The sequence below is a fragment of the Phlebotomus papatasi genome, chromosome 1 (genome assembly GCF_024763615.1).
Source record: "Phlebotomus papatasi isolate M1 chromosome 1, Ppap_2.1, whole genome shotgun sequence".
Taxonomy (NCBI): Eukaryota; Metazoa; Arthropoda; class Insecta; order Diptera; family Psychodidae; genus Phlebotomus; species Phlebotomus papatasi.
Window position 1 is genome coordinate 108,202,634 of NC_077222.1, and position 22,839 is coordinate 108,225,472.

At 33.6% G+C, this 22,839-nt stretch overlaps 2 protein-coding genes across 3 annotated transcripts in view; one reads left to right on the forward strand and one right to left on the reverse strand.

The window, feature by feature from the left end:
* Positions 1-1,890: 1,890 nt before the first annotated feature.
* Positions 1,891-8,902, reverse strand: LOC129799137 (lamin-B receptor). 2 transcript variants are annotated; one of them, XM_055842804.1, is made up of 4 exons: positions 8,765-8,902; positions 6,949-8,599; positions 3,005-3,313; positions 1,891-2,364 (listed from the first exon to the last, which is right to left on the reverse strand). In XM_055842804.1, the coding sequence occupies exons 2-3, from the start codon at positions 8,585-8,587 to the stop codon at positions 3,027-3,029; spliced, it is 1,926 nt and encodes a 641-aa protein (XP_055698779.1). In that variant the 5' UTR covers positions 8,588-8,599; positions 8,765-8,902; the 3' UTR covers positions 1,891-2,364; positions 3,005-3,026. The 2 variants fall into 2 exon arrangements, with proteins under 2 accessions (XP_055698779.1, XP_055698780.1); XM_055842805.1 differs by lacking the exon at positions 1,891-2,364 and adding an exon at positions 2,617-2,746.
* A 7,294-nt stretch (positions 8,903-16,196) lies between these two features.
* The window catches only part of LOC129799128 (mucin-2), a 33,328-nt gene continuing 26,685 nt past the window's right edge, over positions 16,197-22,839 (forward strand). The window contains exon 1 of the mRNA XM_055842778.1: positions 16,197-16,847. Within this exon, the coding sequence (XP_055698753.1) occupies positions 16,778-16,847 (70 nt within the window). The 5' untranslated portion in view covers positions 16,197-16,777. The remainder of the gene's footprint in view (positions 16,848-22,839) is intronic.

Here is a 22,839-nt window from a genome sequence, read left to right on the forward strand (position 1 = left end):
GAATGCTTTTGGACAATGAAAAATTAAATTTGGGTACAGTAGACTCCCGCTCAATCGGCTCTTTTCCAATCGGGCGCTAATTTTTGTTGACGATTTTCACGTCTGATTTTTAAACAAATTTGTTCAAATTCGCTGTATTTCCCCTTGTTTTATCGTGATTATTAAAATTTGAGCGCTTTTTGTGGAATTTATAATGATTCTGATGCCGAAATCTCTCGATAATTTGGATGACATTTGGCCCCATATGCCCGATTGAGAGAGAGTCTACTGTACCAAAAAATGAAAAGCAGTAAAATCAGCAACTTTCATCGGATTCTCTGCAATGCTACTGTCCTCAGCTTCTGCTCTCCGAACGGTGCCAACCCGATTTGGTGCTGTTTCCTTTTCAATTTAATTCCAATAGCATATGTGATTCTCTCAAGAATTATAGGCTTAATTGTGAAAAAGTGTGTTTTCTTGATTACAATTAAATTTTGATCAGTAAAAACATATATCCGTAAATAGGAGAAAATACTCATGCTTCGTACGATCCTAAGCTTCGTAATGACTAAATTTTCAAATGTTTCTCAATAATTTTGACTATAATCGCTCCCATATTTTAAAAACTAGGGGAAAGTGCCTAGTTTTAAACTATGCGGAGTCACTTTTATTCAGAAACAGGAAAAATTTAGTCATTTACGAAGCTTAGGATCGTACGAATAATGGGCGTTTTTCCCTACTTAGATTTTTATGGATCAACATTTAATTGTTACGATTTCAGGTGTTTTTCTACAAGAAAATACAATTTTTCACATTAAGCCTATAATTCTTCCGAGAATCACATATGCGATTGGAACTAAATTTGAAAAAAGGAAGAGCACCAAATCCGGTTTGAACCGTTCGGAAAGCGAAGTGAGTGAGCATCAATCGCCGTGGGCAGTTCACACTTAAGAAATTGAAATAAGGGTGGCAGCGGCAATTCCCCATTTTCCCAAGCTTTTAATGTTATATAGGTTAGCCCGGTTAGCCCCATCAGGACTTACACTTACAACATTTCTGAGAGAAATCCGAAAAAGTTAAAATAACATTCCGGAAAAGTTTATTTTACTTGTTTTTTTGTTTAAAATTAGGCTTTTTAGGTGTATTAGGGGTTAAAATCACCCTTTTTCATGTTAATTTTATCCTTAAAAAGGTGTAAAATTAGCATTAAAAAATGTTGATATATTTTTACACCTAAAAATGTTAAAATTATGAGGAAAAAAAGTTATTTTTTCTTAGTGTATCAAGGAAATTTCATGGAATAAACACTTTGGTTATCCTTTTTCTCAAACGTTTTTTTTTTGTTTATGTCTATCCTTTTCCTTCAAACTCAATTGTGATAGTCACAAGAAGAAGAAGAAGTAGAGTCCGAAAGAATAGGACAGACATATGCAAAACTTTGAGAAAGAAAGGGATATGAAATGGATCAAGAAGGTTTCTTTTTCGCGGAATCGAAGAGATATTAACCCCTAACCTTTTTTCTTACCTAACAGAGGGCGTGGCCTAAATTTTATTTTGTGGAAAACAGATAAATTTCCCAAAGTTAATTAGTATATTACCATAAGAAAATTAAAAAATTACTTTTTTTTTGGAGATCTTTTTTTTACTTATAGGGGCGTGACTTAAAATCATTTTTGGGCGGAGTTTATTCCGAAGATCTAATAAAACTTTCATGCTAAATAGAAAATTTAGAAATAACATTATGGCAATCCGTACGAGTCTCCTTAAATTGATTATACTTTCCTTTGTAAAAATAAGTATTGCGCTATACGATCATTCCATATAATTTTCCAAAAAGTGCAATATTCAAAATATAATAATTATTTTTTCTTATTCTTTTAATCTTTAATCTTCTTAATAAATAAATCTATATTTTTATGTATCTTTCACCCATTTTCTTCTTTTTTTATTTTTTATCCTACATTGAGAAATATTACACTAGTTTTGTTTTCTTCACCTTACGTACATTTTCTATTAATAATTTCTTAATCTGTTTCATGATAAAAAAAAATCATTTAAAGCCAAGGCCGGATTAAAAATAAAAAAAATGCGTAAAATACATTTAAAAAAAGTTCCCTATGGCTAAAAATAATTTCTTTTAGTGAGTGTTTTTCTTTAAATTAAAAATTCTTTTTTATTTATTTATTTTTTGTTTGTTAATTGTGTTGAGCCTCAGATACTAACATTAAAATTGTAATAATTAAAAAAATCATAATTTTTTAAAAATTAAAAATTGAAAGCGCCAATCCGACCCGGATCCAATTTAGCCAAAAAAAAACGACGAATTTAAACTTACTCCTCATTCGAGAATTTAATCAAGAAATTTTTTTAAAAAAATTTCTTGTGCTGTAAAATTAATTACGGAGGGGTTAATTAAAAAAAAATACTGAAAAAATATTGTTAGTGTATAGAGAAAAAAAATTAAGAGAACAAAATTAATTGTTAATTGTCATTATTTCGATTTTTTCATCATTTTTCATTTTCTTTCTTTTTTTTTTAAACATTTAATTAATTGTATTTAAAAAATTTTGTACTCTTCATGGCACTCAACTTCTTAACGCGGATTTATAATGCGATTCACTCTCCTTCTTTCTTTACTTTTCTTTTTTTTTCTTTTAAAACTTCATATCTCATTTTCTTCTTCGTTAAATAATGCTTATTTAAAAATTGTGATTTAAGAACATATTTTAAGATCTGTATTTGAAAGATTCATTTTGAAGTCCTACACCTATTTTTTTTTAAAGAAAATCTGTGTTAAATTTATTTCTGCAATTTTTAGGGACGTCTTTTTTAAAAAAAAAATTATTCACCTTAAATTGAGTTTAAATGTTATTTTGATTAAAATCTAGTGATAATATTTCTAAAAGGAGAAACTATCCTTAAGACCACGAAATTAAGATAACTTTCTACTAAAGATTCATCTTCTGTCCAATTTTTTTCTTAATCTGAGCACAATGAAAGTGTAAAGGATGAATTTTCTACTTACCAAAGATGATGCTGTTCTGCAATTAAAACACCTTGGGGACGAGTAGTTTGGGCACGAGGCTTGTGTATCGCGTCCAGGCTGAGATGTAGCGATTCCTGTTGCGATCATCAACACGAACAGCTCGATGGCAGAAGAAGAGCACAAGGTAGAGAACAGCAACGAGTGGGACCCAGGAGAATTTGAGGTAGAGCACTGGCAAGAGTGACAGCAGGGAGACAATTTCGCCCAGATAATTGGGATGGCGAACAACTCCCCACAATCCAGACACGATCAGGCGTTTGTTTTGGTGGGTAGGGATTGTACCGATGTCTGCAAGGCAAAAACAAATTGAAAATTGCAGAGGCACTAGGAACTCAACGAAATCAAGTTAGTTCTGATTTTTTTTGCGTTTTTAGCTAATTTCAGATAAAATTAAGAAAAACATTAAACTTTGACGTATCTACAACTTCTGACAATTTATTTTTGACTGATTGTTCTATTGGAAACATATTAATCTAAATGGAGACAAGGGAAAGTTTCTAATTGGAGACAAACAGTATAAGTGAAACCGCGACGACAGGCTTTCAAAACCCTGTTGATTTGCTCTTGAGTGCAGAATTTGTTCTTATTTCTGGTCTTTTCTCTTTTCTCATCTAAAACAATAAAATCTCTCCAAAAAAAATCATATTTCCGGGGTCTTCTATTGAAGCATTTGCAGACACTTCAGAAAAATATTTTTTGTTCACTAAATAGGTAACTCGTCTCCTGAAAATGCAAGTGTTCTAACTCACAATAAGTTAATTCACGAGAAAAGCAATTTAAAACATTGTGCACTTGATCCACATTTTTGACACCTTAAAATCGTTCTTTTTTGGTTTAAATCTTCGAAGCAACTAATAAATATGAAATATTAAAAATATGAAGCTTGTTCGATCAGTAGATTTTTCACAAAGAAGGAAAATTCAAGAAATTGCATCGAATGAAATTGTTCTAAGTCACAAAAATTTCAATAAATGTGGTATAAATCTGTTACATAGAACAATTTCACACTGGAAAGCCATAAAAATATAAAGCGTATTTCAATCAATCGACAAGCTTGCTTGGAGTTTTTTATATGGAAAAGTGTAATGTAAAAAAAGATCTTTTATTTTAAAAATATTTCCTTAAATATTCAATAATATAAGTTTTTAAAAAACACAGAATTGTTTTTTTTTTAACAGAGAAAGAAAAAAAATAGTCCATATTAGGGGAATGTAGGCAGGCTTCGCACGTGTGAGCTTTCGAACGATGCGAATTTTCTCTTTATTTCCAAAGAGTTGGTTCCGCATTTCTTAGCCATAAGTTGACTATTTATAAACCTTATCTTCATTGTAAAAATAGGCAACCAAGCCGTTCTTTCCTAGGTGCTAGGATCACAAATAGAAAATTGGCCCAAAATGGGTAATTTTTATAGCCCACATTTCATTTGATTTCTCATAGTTAAACTCATTTCTAAAAAAAATCACTTACACAGTGGATGAAGAGTATACTTGAGATGATATTTACGTAATGATTTTTTGCATCAAAGGGAAATTATTTTCACGGTGGTGGAAAATTCGGAAGTACTACACTGTATGTGGTTTCAAACACTGAATGTGTGAGCGTTCGCACATCCATCAGACAACTCCAGCTTGAAAATCATAACCTCAATAAAGCCTCATAAGCCACAGTGAGACATTCGTGGTCATTTTCTCTTCGACAGGCGTGTAGTCTCCTTCCCATCTCCATGAGACGACGGTTATTGACAGTGTGAACCGTGTGAACATGTTCATAGTCGATTTCTCGATATTCATTTGGAAGAAAAAACAGTGCTCCAGAAAATGTGAAAAAAGGTGTTTTAAAGATCTTCTTTTAGTGCAGTGATATTCTCGGCGGGTTCACAAGAGTACAGTATAACAATCAGGAAATAATTTTTAATTGTAGATAAAATTTATTTCGAGAAAAAAGCAATGACGAACCGAAACCCCCATTGTGTGAACGCTGCCCCCGCGGGCAAGAATCGCACAAATCGTCATATTTTTTTCATTTTCCTGTCCAGGAAAAACCAACAATTCTGCGTGATAGTGAACTATGCATGCATATAAACCTAAAAAAATCAGAGAACTTTTTGGTGTAGTGCAATCCACTGCCCATTTTACAGTTTAGTCAGAAAAAAGTCCTGAATATGAAGCACGAAAAAATGTGCGAAGGCTGCCTACATTCCCCTATTTATGTTACTTTATTTTCTGGATAATTGGGTTAAAACCTTAAAAACGTTTTAATTTTATCAATTAAAATAATTATAAAAAGGAATAAATAATTCAAAAGCGACATATCTTTAAAGATTCTTTTTTTAAACCTCTGAACCTCTCTCATTCTACCTTTTAAAACCTTTTTTATGCCCTTTAATATTTTAACTCTTTTAGGGAGGATTGGTTCAACGGTGATCTAGAAACAAGTTTTCTCTGAATATCTAAAGTTATTTTTCCCTAATGTTAACGTAATCGCAAAGTAGAAAGTTACGGGAATCTAGGATATTTTTTGCAAATCTCCAACTCCTCAAACTATTTGCTCCATATTTTATCATTTATCATTATCAAAAATCATTAAAGCTCAAAAGTCAGTAATTTTTAAATTTTCAGATGGATAATTGAATTTTATTTATTTTTTCTATGTAATATCTAATTTTTTAAAGCAATAGCCTTTAGTGAAAAGAATCACAATACTATAATACATAAAAGTTTTCATTAGAATGAAAATTATCATTCATTGGTTTTGTCAGAACAAAGATAACCATAAATTCTTGGGCTATTTTTGTCTCTATCGTCTATAGATGTTAAAAAGAATCTATCGAATCCAATTAGTAATTTAACTGTATTGTAGGTTTAAGGCTTATCAAAAGCTTATGATGTATTTTAGCGATTACATTGATCCTTCTCCGTTTCCTTAAAACCTATATTAACCCATTCAGTCAATGTACCAGAAATACTTGAGATAGAATATTCATATTTTGGGATTAGTTTCCTACAGATTAGTAGATGAATTTTTTGAAAAGAAAAAAAAATTATCTCAAAAATTTTTCATGACCTTCCGCGAAGCAAGAAAATAATAACAAAATGTATTTTCATCTCTGTCGGACTATTTTTTTCAAGTAATTGAATAACTAAAGTTACTAAAAATTCGTTCCCGGCATCAATTCGGATAAAAATTGCCCAGAAATAAATCATTAAAAATCACTCAATTTGCGTATGATGTATAATACAATGGTAAGGAATGGGTTAAAATGCATATTATGTACGAAATTGAAATTTATTTGCCCTTTTCATTACGTAAATGCGTGAATCGTCACATAGAACATTTTCATTGCAACTTTTTTGTTCGTTCAAAATTCATATGAAATTATTCTAAGTACGGCGTCGCAGCGACATAGAACAATTTCACAGAAAATTTTAGTGAATTCATGCACGTAGAACAATTTCATTTAATCATATTAGAACAACAAATTTTTTCCGGGGAAAATTTTATGCATTTTCCGATATTATAGGGTTAATATAGTACCACTATGGCAATAACTCAAAATCGACCAATATGTGAGTTAGAACACTTGCATTTTGAGGAGATGATCTATCTCTTACTGTTTGACCAAAATCATCAAGCATATGCAGTAAGTGCATAAGCTTTCTTTTTGCATTTTCAATGAAGGAACATTGACCTATCCTCAAACTGTATTCTCAAAATCTTATGTTATTTTTTTTTCATAAATCTGCAAAACTAAAAATTTTGTGCTAAACAATTTGAAAATGGAAACAGGGCACAGGGGCAATAAATAATGAACTAAGGCTGCTCTTTTTAGTTCAAGATATAATATTTTATAGCTTCTTATTTCTTGAGATGCTGAAAAAAATATTCTAGCTAGATATTCATAGTAAAAAGAGAGGTAGACTTACCATCGAATTTAGCGTTGAGTGGATTCAATCTGTATTCGTATTTGAGCTTATTGCTGGCCCTCTTCAGCACAACGCCAGCCAGGAAGAGCACAGCTGATATGGCAAGAACCCATCGCGGTGGATTAACCATCCTCTGTTCGAGGACAAACTTTGGCAGGACGGAGATCAGGAAGGGGAAAGTGGCGTATCTTGTCAGCAAAAGTCCTCCAACGCCTTCATACTGAAGATCAAAGGAGCTCGTCAGGTGATGCTCATGCAGAAGGAGATCCAAGAGGTAGAGGACCAAGAGTCCTGAGACCACTGCACTGGCCTCATTGAAGCGAACTGTCTCCACAAAGGCCAGAACTTCCTCTAGGAAAGTCACTTCTGCGGCGCCCTCGAGTACCTTCTTCTTGGGCACAAGGTGGACACTTTTGTAAAAGCAAATCCCCGTGAGAGTGAGCGCCAGGAGGGTGGAAATGCGATTCTGAACGAGTTTGATGTCGATGCGATTGAACCAGAGTGGAGTAATTTCTCTGCCCAGGAAGAAGTCAACGAGTTTCTTTCCGGTTTTGGCTTGAGGATTCCAGAGATATTCGGGTGTTCTCTTGGCACGGAGATGCAGGCAAGTGGCCAGGGAGAGACCATTGAGAATGGACAGGAGACAGAGTTGGAAGGTGTTCTTGTAGACGAGATCAACGATGGGGAATTTGAGAAATTCAGCTGTTCCCATTGCAACGGCCACAATCAATCCAGTTGCCAATCCGTTGAAGTAGTAGAGATTCTCTCCGCGATCCGTATAGATATTGACAATTCTGCCCAATGGGAATGATCCCAGGAGAGCCACGAGAACGGTGAATGAGACAAAAAGTCCAGCAAGTTCGTAATTGACGAAAGTTTCGAGTTTCTGGAATTGTGTCCAGTTGGGCATTTTGAGGGGACATCCACGGGTCAGGCAGAGATAGGTGAGAGCTAGAGTGAGCAGAGGGACAAATACAAGATAGACTGCAGCTCCAACATTGCCAGCAGCCACCAATTTATCCTTGGAGAGTAGATTTTTGCCCCTCTGAATGTACGATGTGGCAAGATCATTTCCAAAATCGTAGCTCCTCTCGTCATTTTCATTATCGGAAAATTCCGCATGGGAAAAACGATCAACACTCTGACTCACTGAACGACTGACACTGCGGCGGCTGAGCTCAGAAGCTGGCGTAAGTGTCCGGGGCTCCTGAGACAGCCTCGCAGTAACCACTTTGGCCGCCTTCAAATCAGCATCATCGTGTCCCCTCGACAGATTCAGTGTTTTACTCGTTGATTGTGTTGTCACTGAAGATGTCGATCCTGATGCCTTCAGTTCCAATTTATCTCTCGGCGACGGTTGACCCTTCCTCCGTCCCACTTTGGGCGATGCCGACGGAGATGAATCCCGCTTGCCACCCTCCTCCTTCTTCGGTCGCTTCTTCTCATCCCTCCTCGGAGACTTTGACTCCTTCCTAGCCTTTGCATCCCTCGGAGACTGTGATCTCTTTCCTGTTGGAGACCTCCTGGTCACATACTTCCGAACAACCTCCGGAGATGGTGATCGCTTCTTCGAACTGAATCTCGGCGCCTTTTTCGATTGAGTATCCGATGAACCTCGCGTCACACGCTTCTTATCCATTGTGCCAAAAACCTGCAGCAGAGAGCCAAAAAGTATTTAGGAGGGAATTTTATTTGGTAATTTCAGGTTATGGCGCCGTGGCGTCATTTGACAAATGCCATTCCGCCAGCACCTCAACATTTTTCCCAAATTCCATTAAATTCACCAATATTCCCCACAATATTCCATCAACAGTACCTTCTAGGACTCTTGTGGCGTCGATTGAGCTACTTTTTCAGCAGAAATATCCACAAAAACCACAAAAATTACCAAAAATGCAGACAAAACATTCACTGACAATGACAAGACGCCAATTTTCACTGCCACCTAGCGGTGAGTATTGAAACTAGTGGCACAAATTTAAAATTAGGTCTGGTGAAATTTAAAACTGATTGAAAATTTTCAGTAAAATTTCATGAAATTTATCACATAATGAAATTTTGACAAGCAGTGAAAAAATAATTAAATAAAAGAAATTTAATAAAATTTGGAACACTGGCATTATTCTTTTTTACTTGCAGATGGTTGGGCAGACATTTTTTGACGTAAAAAATAATGTAATGGCCTGGCACATCTTTTATGGCCTCTACACACTAATAATATTTCTTTAAAAAAATGCCTTTTTAAAGAAAATTTCCCCTATAGGCTAAAGTGATATAATTTGGAATCAGAGTTACAAGTTGGACAATTCGCCGGTACAAGTTGGACATGGCTTTTTTCTTGATAAATACAGTAAAAAATTTGTTTTTAAGCACAAGTAACCAAATTATAAAACTAAACCATTAATTAATTAAAATAAAAATGAAGTACTAAATTTATCAAGGCGAAAAGCCCTGTCCAAATTGTACAATTGTCCAACTTGTACCACTTTACCCTACTTATAGGCAGAAACGTCAATTTTTTTTTTAAAAAAAGCCATTTTTGACGAAAATTGCTTCTAGTGTGTAGACACCATTAGATCAGAAAAATTTTATTAAGTAAAAATTCGCTTCTTTTCGGTCTCAAAATTGGACTGAAGCAATATTAACCCATTCGTACCCATCAATTAATATATTAATCCAAGCTTGAGCTAAAAGAAAAGCCGAAGTGAATTTGGTGATGCCTGTTGGCATTCTTCGAAATGCCGAGAAAATTCACGTAGAGAATATGAGAGGTTTTTTAATGTGAAAATTGTTTAATTCCTTAGAGTTAAGTCATTATCACACGAAAATGCTTTTAATAATCTAGTTAAATATAGTTATTTGAGTTAATTGTGAATAATTGTCGATATTACAACAAAAACATTGGGATGAAATTTTGAGCTGGAAGACTCATATTCTTTTGAGCTGTCCCAAAATTCAGGAAAAGTTTGAGAAAAATCCTTTTGTACAACACTATTTTGGTTAATGAAGAATGCAAAAGTATGTATTGCAAGAAGCGACACGACTTGCTAATGAGCATAAAATAGAGAAGAAAACCCGTCAAATCATTGCTCTCTACCTGCCGATTTTACTCGGAGGTTTTTTTTGAATTGTAACGGTATATTCTAGTACATTCAGAGAAATTCTGTAGATTTTCGGCAGAAATTCTGCCGAAAATCTGCAGATTCTCGGCAGAATTTCAGCATTGGATATCTGCATAGTCTCCATTGTCTCAACAAAAATATTGTTGATTTATCAAGAAACTGTAGAAGTTACAAAGAAAATAGTATGCTCTGCTTAACAAGCATTACCGATTAAACATTTCTGTCGAATTTCTGAAAATTTACCTCCATCCTCTTTCCTGATGGGTTAATTTGGTGTGATATTTAAAAGAAAAAGGAGAGTGCGAAAGGGTGGACATTTGCAGAACTTTTAACACTAAACCTACCAAGACCCGGTCAAATTGACCGGTTTAGAATTAACACAAATCTAAACGGTACAATGCCACTATCAAACTATCAAACACAATGAATTTCTTAAAATATGCATGTAATATATTTTTCAGTGTTTAAATTTTAATTTTTTGCTTTTTTCCAAGACAAATTTGTTGAGTATCTTACCCTACCGCGGTTTGTCATTTGACCGAAAAACGACCAAAAACGGTCGGTAGGTTGAGTGTTAAGAAAGAAAGGGATGTGAATTTTGACTTTATGATATTTTTCTGATCTACAAGGTAATCCGACGACATAAAAAATAACGTAATGGCCTTGGCACACCTTTTAGATCAGGAAAATTTCATGAAGTCGAAATTCTAATCTCTTTTTTTCTCACACGCTTTACATATGTCTATCTCATTCTTTTGCACTCTTCTTCTTTTATACATCACAACAAATTCAATTTAGCTCAATCGAATTTGGAGTGCAAAAGAATGAGATAGAGAGAAAGAATTTCTGTTTGTTTCTATGTTCTCAGAGAATTAAACCCATGGAGCTTTTTTAAAAGAAATATGAGGTTTTTAGGTGTGCGAATCTTGAGTCGTTCGAAAGTATCGCACTGTCCCCTATACATTTTTGCGACCTACAGGCCAAACGGTGAGAGAGATTAACTTGTAGTATTTAAGGTCTTAAATGACACCCTCATACGTCTGTTCTTTGTCTCTATACTTCCTCTTGAGCCTAGTTTTTTTGGTTAAGCTGCCCCAATTCAAATGTGCCTCACTTCACCCTACATTCTCATTCTCTGTCTAATAATTTTATTATAGATACAATCTTTTAATTATTTTTTGATAGTGTTTTGTGCAATGTTAATGAGAGTATTACTAAAAAAAAAACGATGTTCCTGATTTCACGAATTCGAACACTCCGCAAAGTTCCAACGCTTTGCCATCGTTTTGCATAATTTTTGACGATAATTTTGTCACAAAATAATTTACAACAAAAAATTGGCAATATTTCTTCAGCCGTTATTGACGAATTTTTAAAAAGTCCAAAACAATTTCATATGACCTCCTACTTACAATCCCATAGTTAATATCTTTCCCTATTAATTACGGATTTTTTGTGGCTCTATTGCAGTAACAAAATGATCATGTTTTTAAATGAATTTTTTTGTTATTGAACATGTATATTAATTATTTCATTGTTGCAATTTCTCACGTACTGAATCACAAAATCATTCAACAAAAACTGCCACTATGACGACATTTTCGACATTATATTTTTAATTCTCTCTCTCTCACACTCTTTGCGGTTTCTACGGTGGTATTTTTCACCGTAGAATTCTCTTTCTTCAAACCCAAAAGGTGAAATACAACTCGCGCTCTTCGTTGGACAAAATCGCACCTCGATCGTGTGCTGCGCGAGAGACATCATGAGCGTGTGCTCGAGAAAGACAAGACAGAGCTGATCATCCATAAGATCAAGGATTGAAAAACGTATCAGAATTTTACAGGTTATTTTTTTTTGTGTTGAAAATTTTGGAGATTTTGGGGAGGTCCTGGGCGCGATAAAAAGAAACCTTTTTTAGGGTTTGAGAATGAGATTGAAGATAGAGAGAGGATCTCATTGGAGAAAGTCGAAATTTTTGTAGTGAAACTTGTGTGTTGCAAAATCATGGTTTTTTGTGAAATAAATTTCGAAGTAGCTTTAATAAAGTTAAGTCGGCGGTAGACGAAAAAAATTATACACTTTAACCGCTCACAGCAGTAGTTTCTCAAAGAAAAAGTCAATTTCGAAAAGCCGTCTGCATGGTAGCTGAAATTCTTTTTCGAATTTGGAATAATTTTGAGTGACAGTCTTCATTTTCATTTTGTTGTCAGGAAAACGAAACAATTACGCTCATAACATTCTTCCTTCATTGTAATTCTCCACATAAACACCGAGTAATTCTTTTTACGAGCATCTGAATGTGACATTTCACAAATTTTTGACAACAACGTGCAAAAATTTAGTTCGAAAATTCGAAATGGAAAAACTCTCATTTAAATTAAATTGTAATTGCCCCGGCACGCCTTTTAGATCAGTTAAATTTCATTAAATCAAAATTCATGTCCCTTTCTTTTTCGAAAGATTTGCATAAGTTTATTCTACTCTTTCGAACTCAAAATTTGACTGAACTAAATTTCATTTACTGTGGTATTTACAAGAAGAGTGCGAAAGAGTGGAATAGAGATATGTAAAACTTTTAAGAAAGATAAAGTATGTGAATTTTGATTTTATGAAATTTAGCCGATCTAAAAAACGTGCCGGAACCGTAATTTCCGAAAAATTGAAGATTAATAAATATAAAACCTAAATCGATTAATCAAGAGTCAAGATAGTGCAGCAAGGTTCAACTATAGTGTTCTAGGTCTATAGGACCGTTTGTTTGTCCAAACGATTAGAATGTATATAAATTGGGACCTTCGGACTTCAGAGGACCCCCCCTAGTCGATTCTGCGACTATTAACATGTCCCTCATTCCCACACCCTCCCTTTCCCCTCCAAAAACCGCGGTTTTTGGAGATTTCTTCTAAACGCGCTGTGCGATTTTTATCATTTTTGGGTATTGTTGCGAGGAAATGAACCGGTAATGTACCGGTTATGAACCTATCACTATTTTTTGTCCGAAAATCAATTTTATAACTCCTAAAACTATTTTTAGAGAGTACTGGCTAACGCCAATAATAAAATATAAATATTTGTAACAGTGTAATGAAATGGTCGCGTATGCGAAATATTGAATTCCGTCAATTCAGCACATACGCGACCATTTCTCCAAGTACAGCCATAGCTCTGCCAAATAAAATTAGTTCGATAGTAAAGCTCTTTGAGGACACTACTAAATCAGGTCGAGCTCCACAACCCATTGATCAAAATTAATTCAAGTACTTTTGAAGTATAAAGTTCAAGTCACGAGTTTGACCACTTCGTAAAGTTTGGGATGCTTTCTCAGCTCTTTTTTTATTTTTTTTCATAACCCTTTCTGGTATCCCTTGTTTTAGACTTTGAACGTTTAAGGAGATACTTGAAGGCTATTCATTCTAAAAATTTTTAGTTATTTCTTTATCTTGGAAGATATCGAATTTTGAAATTTTTCGATTTCCACATATTCTAAAGGTCACTGGACCAGCTTTCCCGCCATTTTCCTGGACAGACCAGTTAAGAAGTCGGCGGTAGACGCAGTGCAGTGGTTGAAATTATAATTCAATATTTTACGATCAAGAGTGTTTTATATGAAATCTATAAAACTAGTTGAAGAAACGATCAACTCTGATCTTAGCTCAAGAGACTTTCAATTCCATTAAAGAGCTAAAAGAGCATTGCATTGGCAAAGAAGGGGTTTTTGCTCTCTCACTCTCTGCTGGCTTCTTGTAAGAAAGCTAAAGAAGACAAAACGATCACCAGGTAAAACTTCAATCAATTCCACCTCAATCAGTCATCGAGAGTTTCTTGAGGTGTACACACCGTGATTCTTTGTTTCATTGTTGTCGCGAGAGCTCAAAGAAGGAAACCACCATACACTAAAGTAGCAATTAAATGAGAGAGAATTAGTGCAATCAGCGACTGCTTAATTCGGTTGATTGCGCACGAATCTTGTATTGGTTTGAAGTAAGAAGCCGCGACCCAGCGAGCACCAAATGCTAAGCTTTTTCAAATCAGCTGAAAATATATATTTTTTCAGCTGAGCTCTGCTGACCTCGAAGTTACACTAGCGATCGCAGTGGCAATTAGTCAAAGTTATTCTTTTTCCCCAATCGAGTGAGAGACTTTAATGCACTTGGTTTTTGTCTTTGCTGAGTTGAGTAGAAGCTAAGGTTAACCTTTTCCATTATTACAATTTTATGATTCTTACAATAACCACATTTGACATTAAAAAATAAAGCAAAAAATTTAAAATTCACAAAAATTTAAAAAAATCATATTTATAATATATTTTGAATAATATGTATTCTTAAACCTTTTCCGACCAATAAATTTAATTTTTTTTGTCTAATTTTATCAAAAAATATTGTGAATTCATTTATAAAAAAATATACTACACCTAAATTAAAATTGCATTGCCAAGAATTCTTGTCCGTTGTGATTTTAGAAAATTAATAACCCAAGAAATTCTTGGAAATTCTCAAGATATTTTGATATTTAATGAATTCTAAATTCGAGAAATATTGAAAAAACTTCGGAACCTCATGGAAGTACCAAGAAGATCAAGAACATATAGAATTTAGAGCCTCTATAATTTTTATTTAATGGTATACACAGTCTACTCAAAATTATTTGAAATGATTTCCAACAAATTAGCATATTTTCCTGACTTTAAAAGTATTTAAAAACTCTTCTAAAAAATATAAATGCATATCATTTTAATTTAAAAAATGAATCATCAAAATTAATAAATTTTTCATTTAAAAAAGAATACGTACAGTATTAAAAAAACGATAATTGTTGGTTTGTTATTTTACCACGATAATAAAAGTAGTTTTTTGCGTAAAAAAGCGCTTTAGAAAATTTATAATCGAAAATTTAAAAATAGAAAAGTGCAGCATATACATTATGCATATGCATCGTGCACGGATCATACATTTATTTCACTTGTAAAATATAAAACATTTTATAACATAAAAAAGTATATATTTTCCGCATTTGCCGCAACAAACAAAAACGCTTTTATGTAAATTTTTCAACTTAAATTGTGATAAAACAATTATATTTTATTTTGTAGTATCCATAGAAATTTTTTTGTAGTATTTTTAAAAGGCATTATTGAACTCATTAACTCTTTCCGGACCGCAGCATATACTGTAAGCCAATTTCACTTTTTTTTTAAAATCAAAAATATCTTTGCTCAGAAATTAATTGAGGTCCTACAAAAAAATATTTTACATTTAGACATCCTTATAGTTTGTAATCATTCACAAGAATAGGATTTTTATCAGTTCTGAATAATTAAAAAAAAAACATTGTTTTCCACAAAGTATTCATATGCTGCTTTGTGTACTCAGAGTCCCAAAAGAGGCGAAAGAGTTAAGTGGGGGAGTCACAACTTTTAAATGGATTTTTTAAATGCATCTGCAACTTTATTTACCATAAAAAAGTTAAAAAAGTACAAAAATCCTGTTTCAAGATCAATTACAATAGTTGTGACCGACTGTGAGCATAATACATCAATGGCTGTTCCAGGAAAGATGCCAATATTTAATTGCGAAAATTGAGGAAAATATGCTTTTTGCAAAAGAAAAAACATATTTTTTATAAATAATGAATAATTTTATAACCCCCGACTGAATATTTCCTCAGAAAAAAAATTTTTTTTTTTCTCGGGAAAATAATGACGCAATTCACTAAAAAATGCAACATTTTTGGTCGGGAGTATGTTTAATACTCTTATTTGACCATTCTCTATAGGCAGCATACCGCAGCATAATTCCTATAATAATATAAGTAATAAAAATCGTGATTATAATATCCCCCAAGTTGATAAATAATTTCAGGGGAAATTCCAAGTCCATTTTGACATTTTGAGAGAAAAAGAAAAAAAATGAAAGAGAAAATTTGCTGCTAAATGCTTCCTGGCGCCATCTACCGGCAGTATTTAGTTCTGCCATCATCCACTGCGAGCGCTAAACAGTGCCATTTTTATGTATTTGCTTAGCACTTTTTGTTCGAGAGCTGCTGATTGGCCAGCAGACCGATTCAGCAAAAAAATGCTGAAAATCCTATTTTATTCTGCTAACTGTGCTCGCTGGGGAACGGCGGAACTGGGTTGGTGTACAGCAAATTTATCAATTTGCATCCTCAATGGAAAGTTGTTGAGTGCTCGTTTTTTTTTCTTACTTCTTCATACACCGTTTATGGAGTGTTGGGAGGAAATGTGGATTTTCTCTGTGGCATAGGAAAAGTCAATTGCCTTTGCAGAAACAAAAAATTGAAGAAAAAAAAAACATTTTTGTGTGTGCTTTGTGCAAGAGACGGAATAGGGTGAAAGAAATGAATTTAGCAGTGTGGTTAAAAGTGTTGGAAGGAAGTTAAAAATATTTTTTTTTTTAAAGAAAAAATTGCAATTGCAAATACCAAGATAGTAGCAATAATGTGGCAAAGGAGCTAAATAGACAAAAATTGTGAAAGAAGAGAGATTTTACATCAAAATTATCGCACATTTTCTCTCTTTTTCACAAAAAAACCAAACCTTTCCATACCCTACCCTTCCCTGCCCCATATTTCTTCATTTCGCCCTGGATTTAAAACTCTACAAAGTAAATTATCCAAACAACAATCCGAAGGAATTAATTAAAAATTGAAAAACCTTCTTGTACATGTGATACATTTTTAAAAATATGGGATTTCTCTATGAGACTCTTTCAATTCTGGTCATCATCAATCTCTGTGGATTATCTCAGCAACAGGGTAAGTTTCTTTCCCACATAACTATATAAATTGAAGAAAAATCCATCTCTCTTTGGTACAGAAATTGGATGTAAGCACTAAAAAAAAAAAACGACTCTTTTGTGATATAACCGAAGTCATTTCTTTTTGCACGCCATAAGAAAAACTTAAGAAGAGAAAAAAGAGTTTATTTCAACTCTGTGGAAGGTGAATTACTGCAGTATTATACGTGAATGATTTACCATCTTGCGTAATTCGATAAAATCGGTAACAAATTTCTCAATCATTTCTCACAATAATTCCTGAGAATTTTCTCCCCTCCCACCTCATGACATTTGCAAAAAATCCCAAATGAGACTTTACAGTGGTCTGCAAGAATTTGGGAAATACTTCTGAGTTGTTCTTGACGGTCAAAAATCCATGACACATTCAAGAGAGAATGTTGAGTGTTAGTTGTCAAACAGGAAATTCACGTAGTTTTTTTTTTTGGAGGAAGATTCACACAGAATCACCACATATCACAAAAGCTTCTTCAAAGCTAATGATAAAGCATTGTGGTAATGTGAAGAGACTTTGCAATGCGCTTGAATTCTTTGAAAAGTTAGAACGAAAGTACGTTGAATTCAAATACATCCAACTGACAGATTTTAAATTCTTTTCTCGAAGCGCCATCTATACTTGTTAAACGACGCAACGAGCACAGTTAGCTAAAAAGGAGCGTTTTCCGCTAACGATCAGCAAAAATATGCTGACCGGTCAGCAGTTCTTGAACAAAAAGTGCTAACCAAATATATTAGAAAGGCACTGAATTGCAAGTGTCGTTTTAAAATTAGCAGAATTCAGCTGAAAATATAGTTGAATTGAAATCGGTTAGCATTTGGTGCTCGTTTTACGATTTCTTGACAATTTTTTCTTGTTAATTTGACATTTTCTTTTCGGAGCAAGTTTGCCTTTACCTCACTTTAATTTATTTCAATCCTAGTCGAAAATCACCGAAAGCGCTAGCTGTTCTTTTATGTCGAATTTTCGGTATTCTTGACACTGCAATCATTAAAGCAATTCGTCGGTTTAAATTTTCGAACTTCCGATGGGATTAGGTAAGTTCTCTCCGATATTACCTTCGAATCGGTACAGTATAAATCTCAACCGGAGAGGGCTCTCAAATTTGTCGATTTAATACTGAACGTACGTAATCCTTTCTAACTTACTTACTGAACATAAAAACAACCAGACTTTCAATGATTTTCAAAGTTTAGCTTGGCTTTAGAGTGCCATTTTCTCTTCGAAATGTTATTACTGAATCAGATCCAATCGGTATTTTTTCCCATCCGTTTAGATAAGCGGTAATTTTTGCAATGGAATCGGTAATATCGAAAATTAGGAACGTCAATTTTTTTAGGTGTAAAAATCCGCATTTTTTTTTAGTTTTTCGTCTATACCGGTCCATAAGACTTCAACCAATTAGGTAGGAAATGAAATTTCTTCTTTATCTTTTGAATACAATTCCTGGAGAATGCTAAATCGTTTAAATTTTTTATTCAATTTTTGTTTATTTATTTTTATTTTTGTTGTTTCTCTTTTTTCTTGAGTTCAGCGCTGTCCTAGCATTCTTTGCAACCTCCATGTTAAAATGATTCTGTTTGTTTATTACTAACATGTGTCTTTAGCGCGTCTTTCACCTTATTAAGCATTAACTCTTGCATCAAGAAAACGATAATAACTCCAAATCATTGAGTGTATAAGTAGTTTCAAAATAAACTTTAATATACTGGACCCTAGAATGACCAATTAATCAGCTTTTAGCAGCCCAGAATACGGAAATCTGCGGTATCGCTTCTTCGACTAAACCAAGACTGGTATGACTTCCGCACGAACACTCTGTTTGCGAAATGCAAACACAGATTCAGTATGAATAGAAGAAATAAGTTCTACAACTTAAAGTCGATTATGTTTAAAGCTTTGCGACTAGCCTAATTGGAATATTAATGGAACATGCTAAGTGAGATTTAGATTTAGGTCGTGGTCTTATACGGGCTTCAGACCTAGGGCTTAGCAATATGGCTTAACTGCTATAATTTCTTATTAATCACGACATTTTGGAAAAAATTAATTTAGGACTGAATTTATAAAGATAAATGAACTATTAGGTTCTCAAAAACCCATACAATTGCTCGGTATTTAGGATTTAAAGACCTTCGGGAACTAGACTAAACCTTTAGTCTGAAGACCACTTTTTGCTCTAGTACATTTACGACTTAATCCTAGAGACGGCTTAACGTAATTATAATCACAATAATGTTAGACCAGATTACAATCGTTTCCCACTAAAACCGTCTCTCGGTTTAAGCCGTAATGCCGTAGACACACTTACGACTTAAGCCGAGAGACAACTTAGTGGAAAATTATGAAAATAGTTTAATCATTATTTCGAATAAAATTACGCTAAGCCATCTCTCGGTTAATCCTCAGGTCTGTCGAGGCCCTAAGTCTGTCTAGGGCATAAAACTTTGTTCGGCTAAAATTTTCGATTTTTGGAAAATTCAAAAAGAAAACCGGAAAGCAAAGAAAGCATTGAAGAGTTTACAAAAACTTCAAGTAGCTATCCCTTACCGTTTGACTTTTAGATTGAGTAATTTAAGAATGAAAATAGCTACATGCGGGCTTCAGACCTCAGGCTCTGTCAAAGGCTTAACTTCTCTAAATTCTAGGATGGATAATAAGGGTTAATGATTCATTATATGTTCTGAAAAACCCTTGATTTCTAGCTAAATTGTGTCGATCTGTCGATTTTCACCTTCAGATCGGCACATTTTTTCGATTGCCGCTCACGGTTCACTCTGAGATTCACTTATTCACCCCTTGGTTACAAGCAGATTATAAGAATTTTCGTTTTATAATACCTTGTTTAGAGAATTCTAGAAGAGTATTTTAAGAAAGAATTGCCTCTTGGGAAAACACGTACAAAACCGATCAGCGACCAGACCGCTTTCTCTAGTTTTCCGCATTTGTAGGGGGTCGATATCTCAAAATTGAGAAATTATATTGCACTATCAGTGCTCTATTACATTTCGTGCAAGTCTATTTCATATTATTTGCTCTGGCGCGAGCTTATGAGGCAAGAGACTTTCAAGTCACCAGCAAAACGGCTTAAAGAGCACACATGCAGACAAGAAATACTTTCCTTTTTGCTCAAGGCCTCCCAGTCACACAAATCCACCTCTCTTTTTGATACACAAACACCTTCCAAGTCTCTCCACTCTCTTGTATTGGTATCGAATCGCTCAGCTTTTAAATGGCAAAATTTACACACGAAAAGTGAAGAATTTGGACGCAGTCAAAAAACCACCCAAAGTCAAATATAACAATATACTCAAAGATGAGGAAGAGACTTTTTATTGAAGACTGAAGGAGTCAATGGCAAATATCAAATTTCATCGACAAAACCCTCCCTTGATCGTTACACAGAAAGAGAATTATGAAGAACCAACCATTTGAGGAAATTTACAAGAAATTTCACAAGCAAATAAAATATCAAGTCCCAGATGGTTAATGATGGTTAGAAACGAGTTTTTTTTCTACTTCAACATATTTCAAAGCAAAATAATTTTTTTTCTTCACTCCTCTTAGGTGAACCCACCTTGATTTCTTGTCTTACCGAAGGAGACAAGAAAATTCATTTCCAGGTTCGTCGCTTTTAGCGTTGAAATCTTACGTTTTCACAGCATCGAGTTCGCTGGCACGTACAATTTGCAATTTTTTCTCAGTGACAAAAAGCATGGAACGAGATTGCAAGGATTTTGCAAGAGCATTTTGCTATTTAATTACTCTGAGAAAACACCATTTTTAAGGATTGTAATATTACGCCTAATTTGAGCATTTGTGGTAAAAAGAAAAAAAAATCTAGAGCGGATTGCAAAAAAATGTTTCCTTTACACCGTTCAACATAAATCAACATACACTCTCAGTAGCGATAGTTCTCTTCATTTTAATGCGACAATTTAAATGAAAATGACACTATTTCTTTTGGTAAAATAAAGAGTCGTCACTCTCTCGTCACAGATATCCGGGTAAAATAATCATTTCGCTACAGCTATTGAAACTGAAAGCTTCCCAATAAATCAATATTGAACGAAAGCAGTACTTAAAATTAACCACTTTCAGTTGTTTGGTTTCTCATAAAACTATTTGAACAGGAAATTATGGCTGAAAAAAAATGTTGATACACAAGATTTTTATAGGTTTCCCCAGACATGGAGGTGCATTTAATGGTGGCATAATACCACCATCAGACAAATATTTATCTTTCATTATATGGAATATTTTCAATATGCGGAAATATTGATAAAAATACTCATTTGATTCGGTTGTTAATTATAATCCCTGTCAAGCCTCTCAAGAATACGCTCACCGTGGAAAATTGATGGAAATAGAGACTGTCTCATTACTACCACAATAAGTACCATGATCTAATATGAGTTACTTTTTCATAAAGTTTTTGGTAACTTTCTTAACCCTCAAGCCTCATTCATTCTTAGGAAAAAATTAGGTTAAGTTGAACAAAATAAAAAGATGGATAATAAGAAAAGAGGTTATGTTCTAAATCTAAATCAATTTGGATATGCAACTTGAAAAGAATCTAGAAAAGCACAATTCAGATTAACAAGTAATAAAAAATTAGAACAAATAAGAGGTTATGATACAAGTCCTTTTCAGGTTATGTCCTGTTCAAGCTATAAAAAGAACTTTAGTTTATTTTAAAAAAAATCCTTTGTAACAGTTAAAAAAAATCAGTTTATTATACATTCAGAAAGTGTATGATACTTTCACTTACACATAAATTCATGTTTAGCAAATTAAAGAATTTTAAATTTTGAGGTTATGTTAGAACTAACCTAGAAGAGAAATGTTTATGTAATTTGTGTGCAGAAGCTGAAAGGGTTTGCTATACTTTCCTAGTGATTTCATTAATATTCTTTCATTTCAAATATTATTAACTAAAGCAGTCTTCAGGCTGGAGGTTTAGCCCAGATCCGGAAGAATGGAAATTATGCAAAATACTAGCGATTGCAGTATAATTTATGGGAATGTTTAGAATTAATTTCCTTTAATAGACAATAAGTCAAAATTCTTGTAAATATCTTGTTTATTGAGAAAATACAGCAGTTAATCTACGTGGATAATCCTTGGTCTTCAAACTAGAGGTTTAGCCCAGTTCCTGAAGGTCTCAACATTCTAAATAACAACCAATTCTATTGCTTTTTGAGAATCTAATAGGCAACTTGTCCTTAATAATGCAATTATAAGTTATTTTTCCAAAAAATCTTGATGAATAAGAATTTAGAGCAGTTAAGCCTTAGGTCTGAGGCTCGTATAACGGATAAAGCATTCTAATTTCTAATACGCAAATGTTTTTTTTTTTAATTTTCCGTCTTATTTTTAGGTTTTTGACCTGCTGAAACGGAGCCTGCCTGTTGGCTCTAGGGCCCAAATAGACTCAGGCTGATCCTCGAGAATATTTAGCTTGTAAAATTTAGCAATAAAGATTTATCCCAAACTGTCATTTACTCAGGGCTTAAGATCATCAGTTAGAGGTCCTTTCCATAAATTTCCTTTACCTAATCCTTTTTATTATTGAAATTTAAAAGCCAAATACTCTCGAGAATCGGCCTGTGTCTATTAGGACCTTTAGGCGGTCTTCAGATTAGAAGTTTAGCTCAGTTTCCGAAGAGCTCAAAATTCTAATTAGGAATCAATTAAGTTGACTCTTCAGAATTTAATAGATCAAAAGCCCCTAATAATCCAATCCTAAGTCGAAATTTTCCAAAAAAAAATTTCCTGATAAGAAATTAGAGAAGTTAAGCCATATGACTTAACATTGTAAGGGCTTAAACTGGTTTAATTTCTTATAAATTACAATTTGTTGAAAAAAAAAGATTGAATTATTAAGGGCAAATGATCTATAAAAATCTGAAAAATCAATAAAATTTCTTGATATTTAAGATTTTGAGCCCTT

Excerpts from the sequence above, each read along its gene's own strand:
- LOC129799137 (XM_055842804.1), bottom strand. The coding sequence starts at position 8,587 with ATGGATAAGAAGCGTGTGACGCGAGGTTCATCGGATACTCAATCGAAA. Across the intron at positions 3,314-6,948 it reads ACTCAACGCTAAATTCGATG|ACATCGGTACAATCCCTACC; the intron begins GTAAGTCTACCT and ends TTTGCCTTGCAG.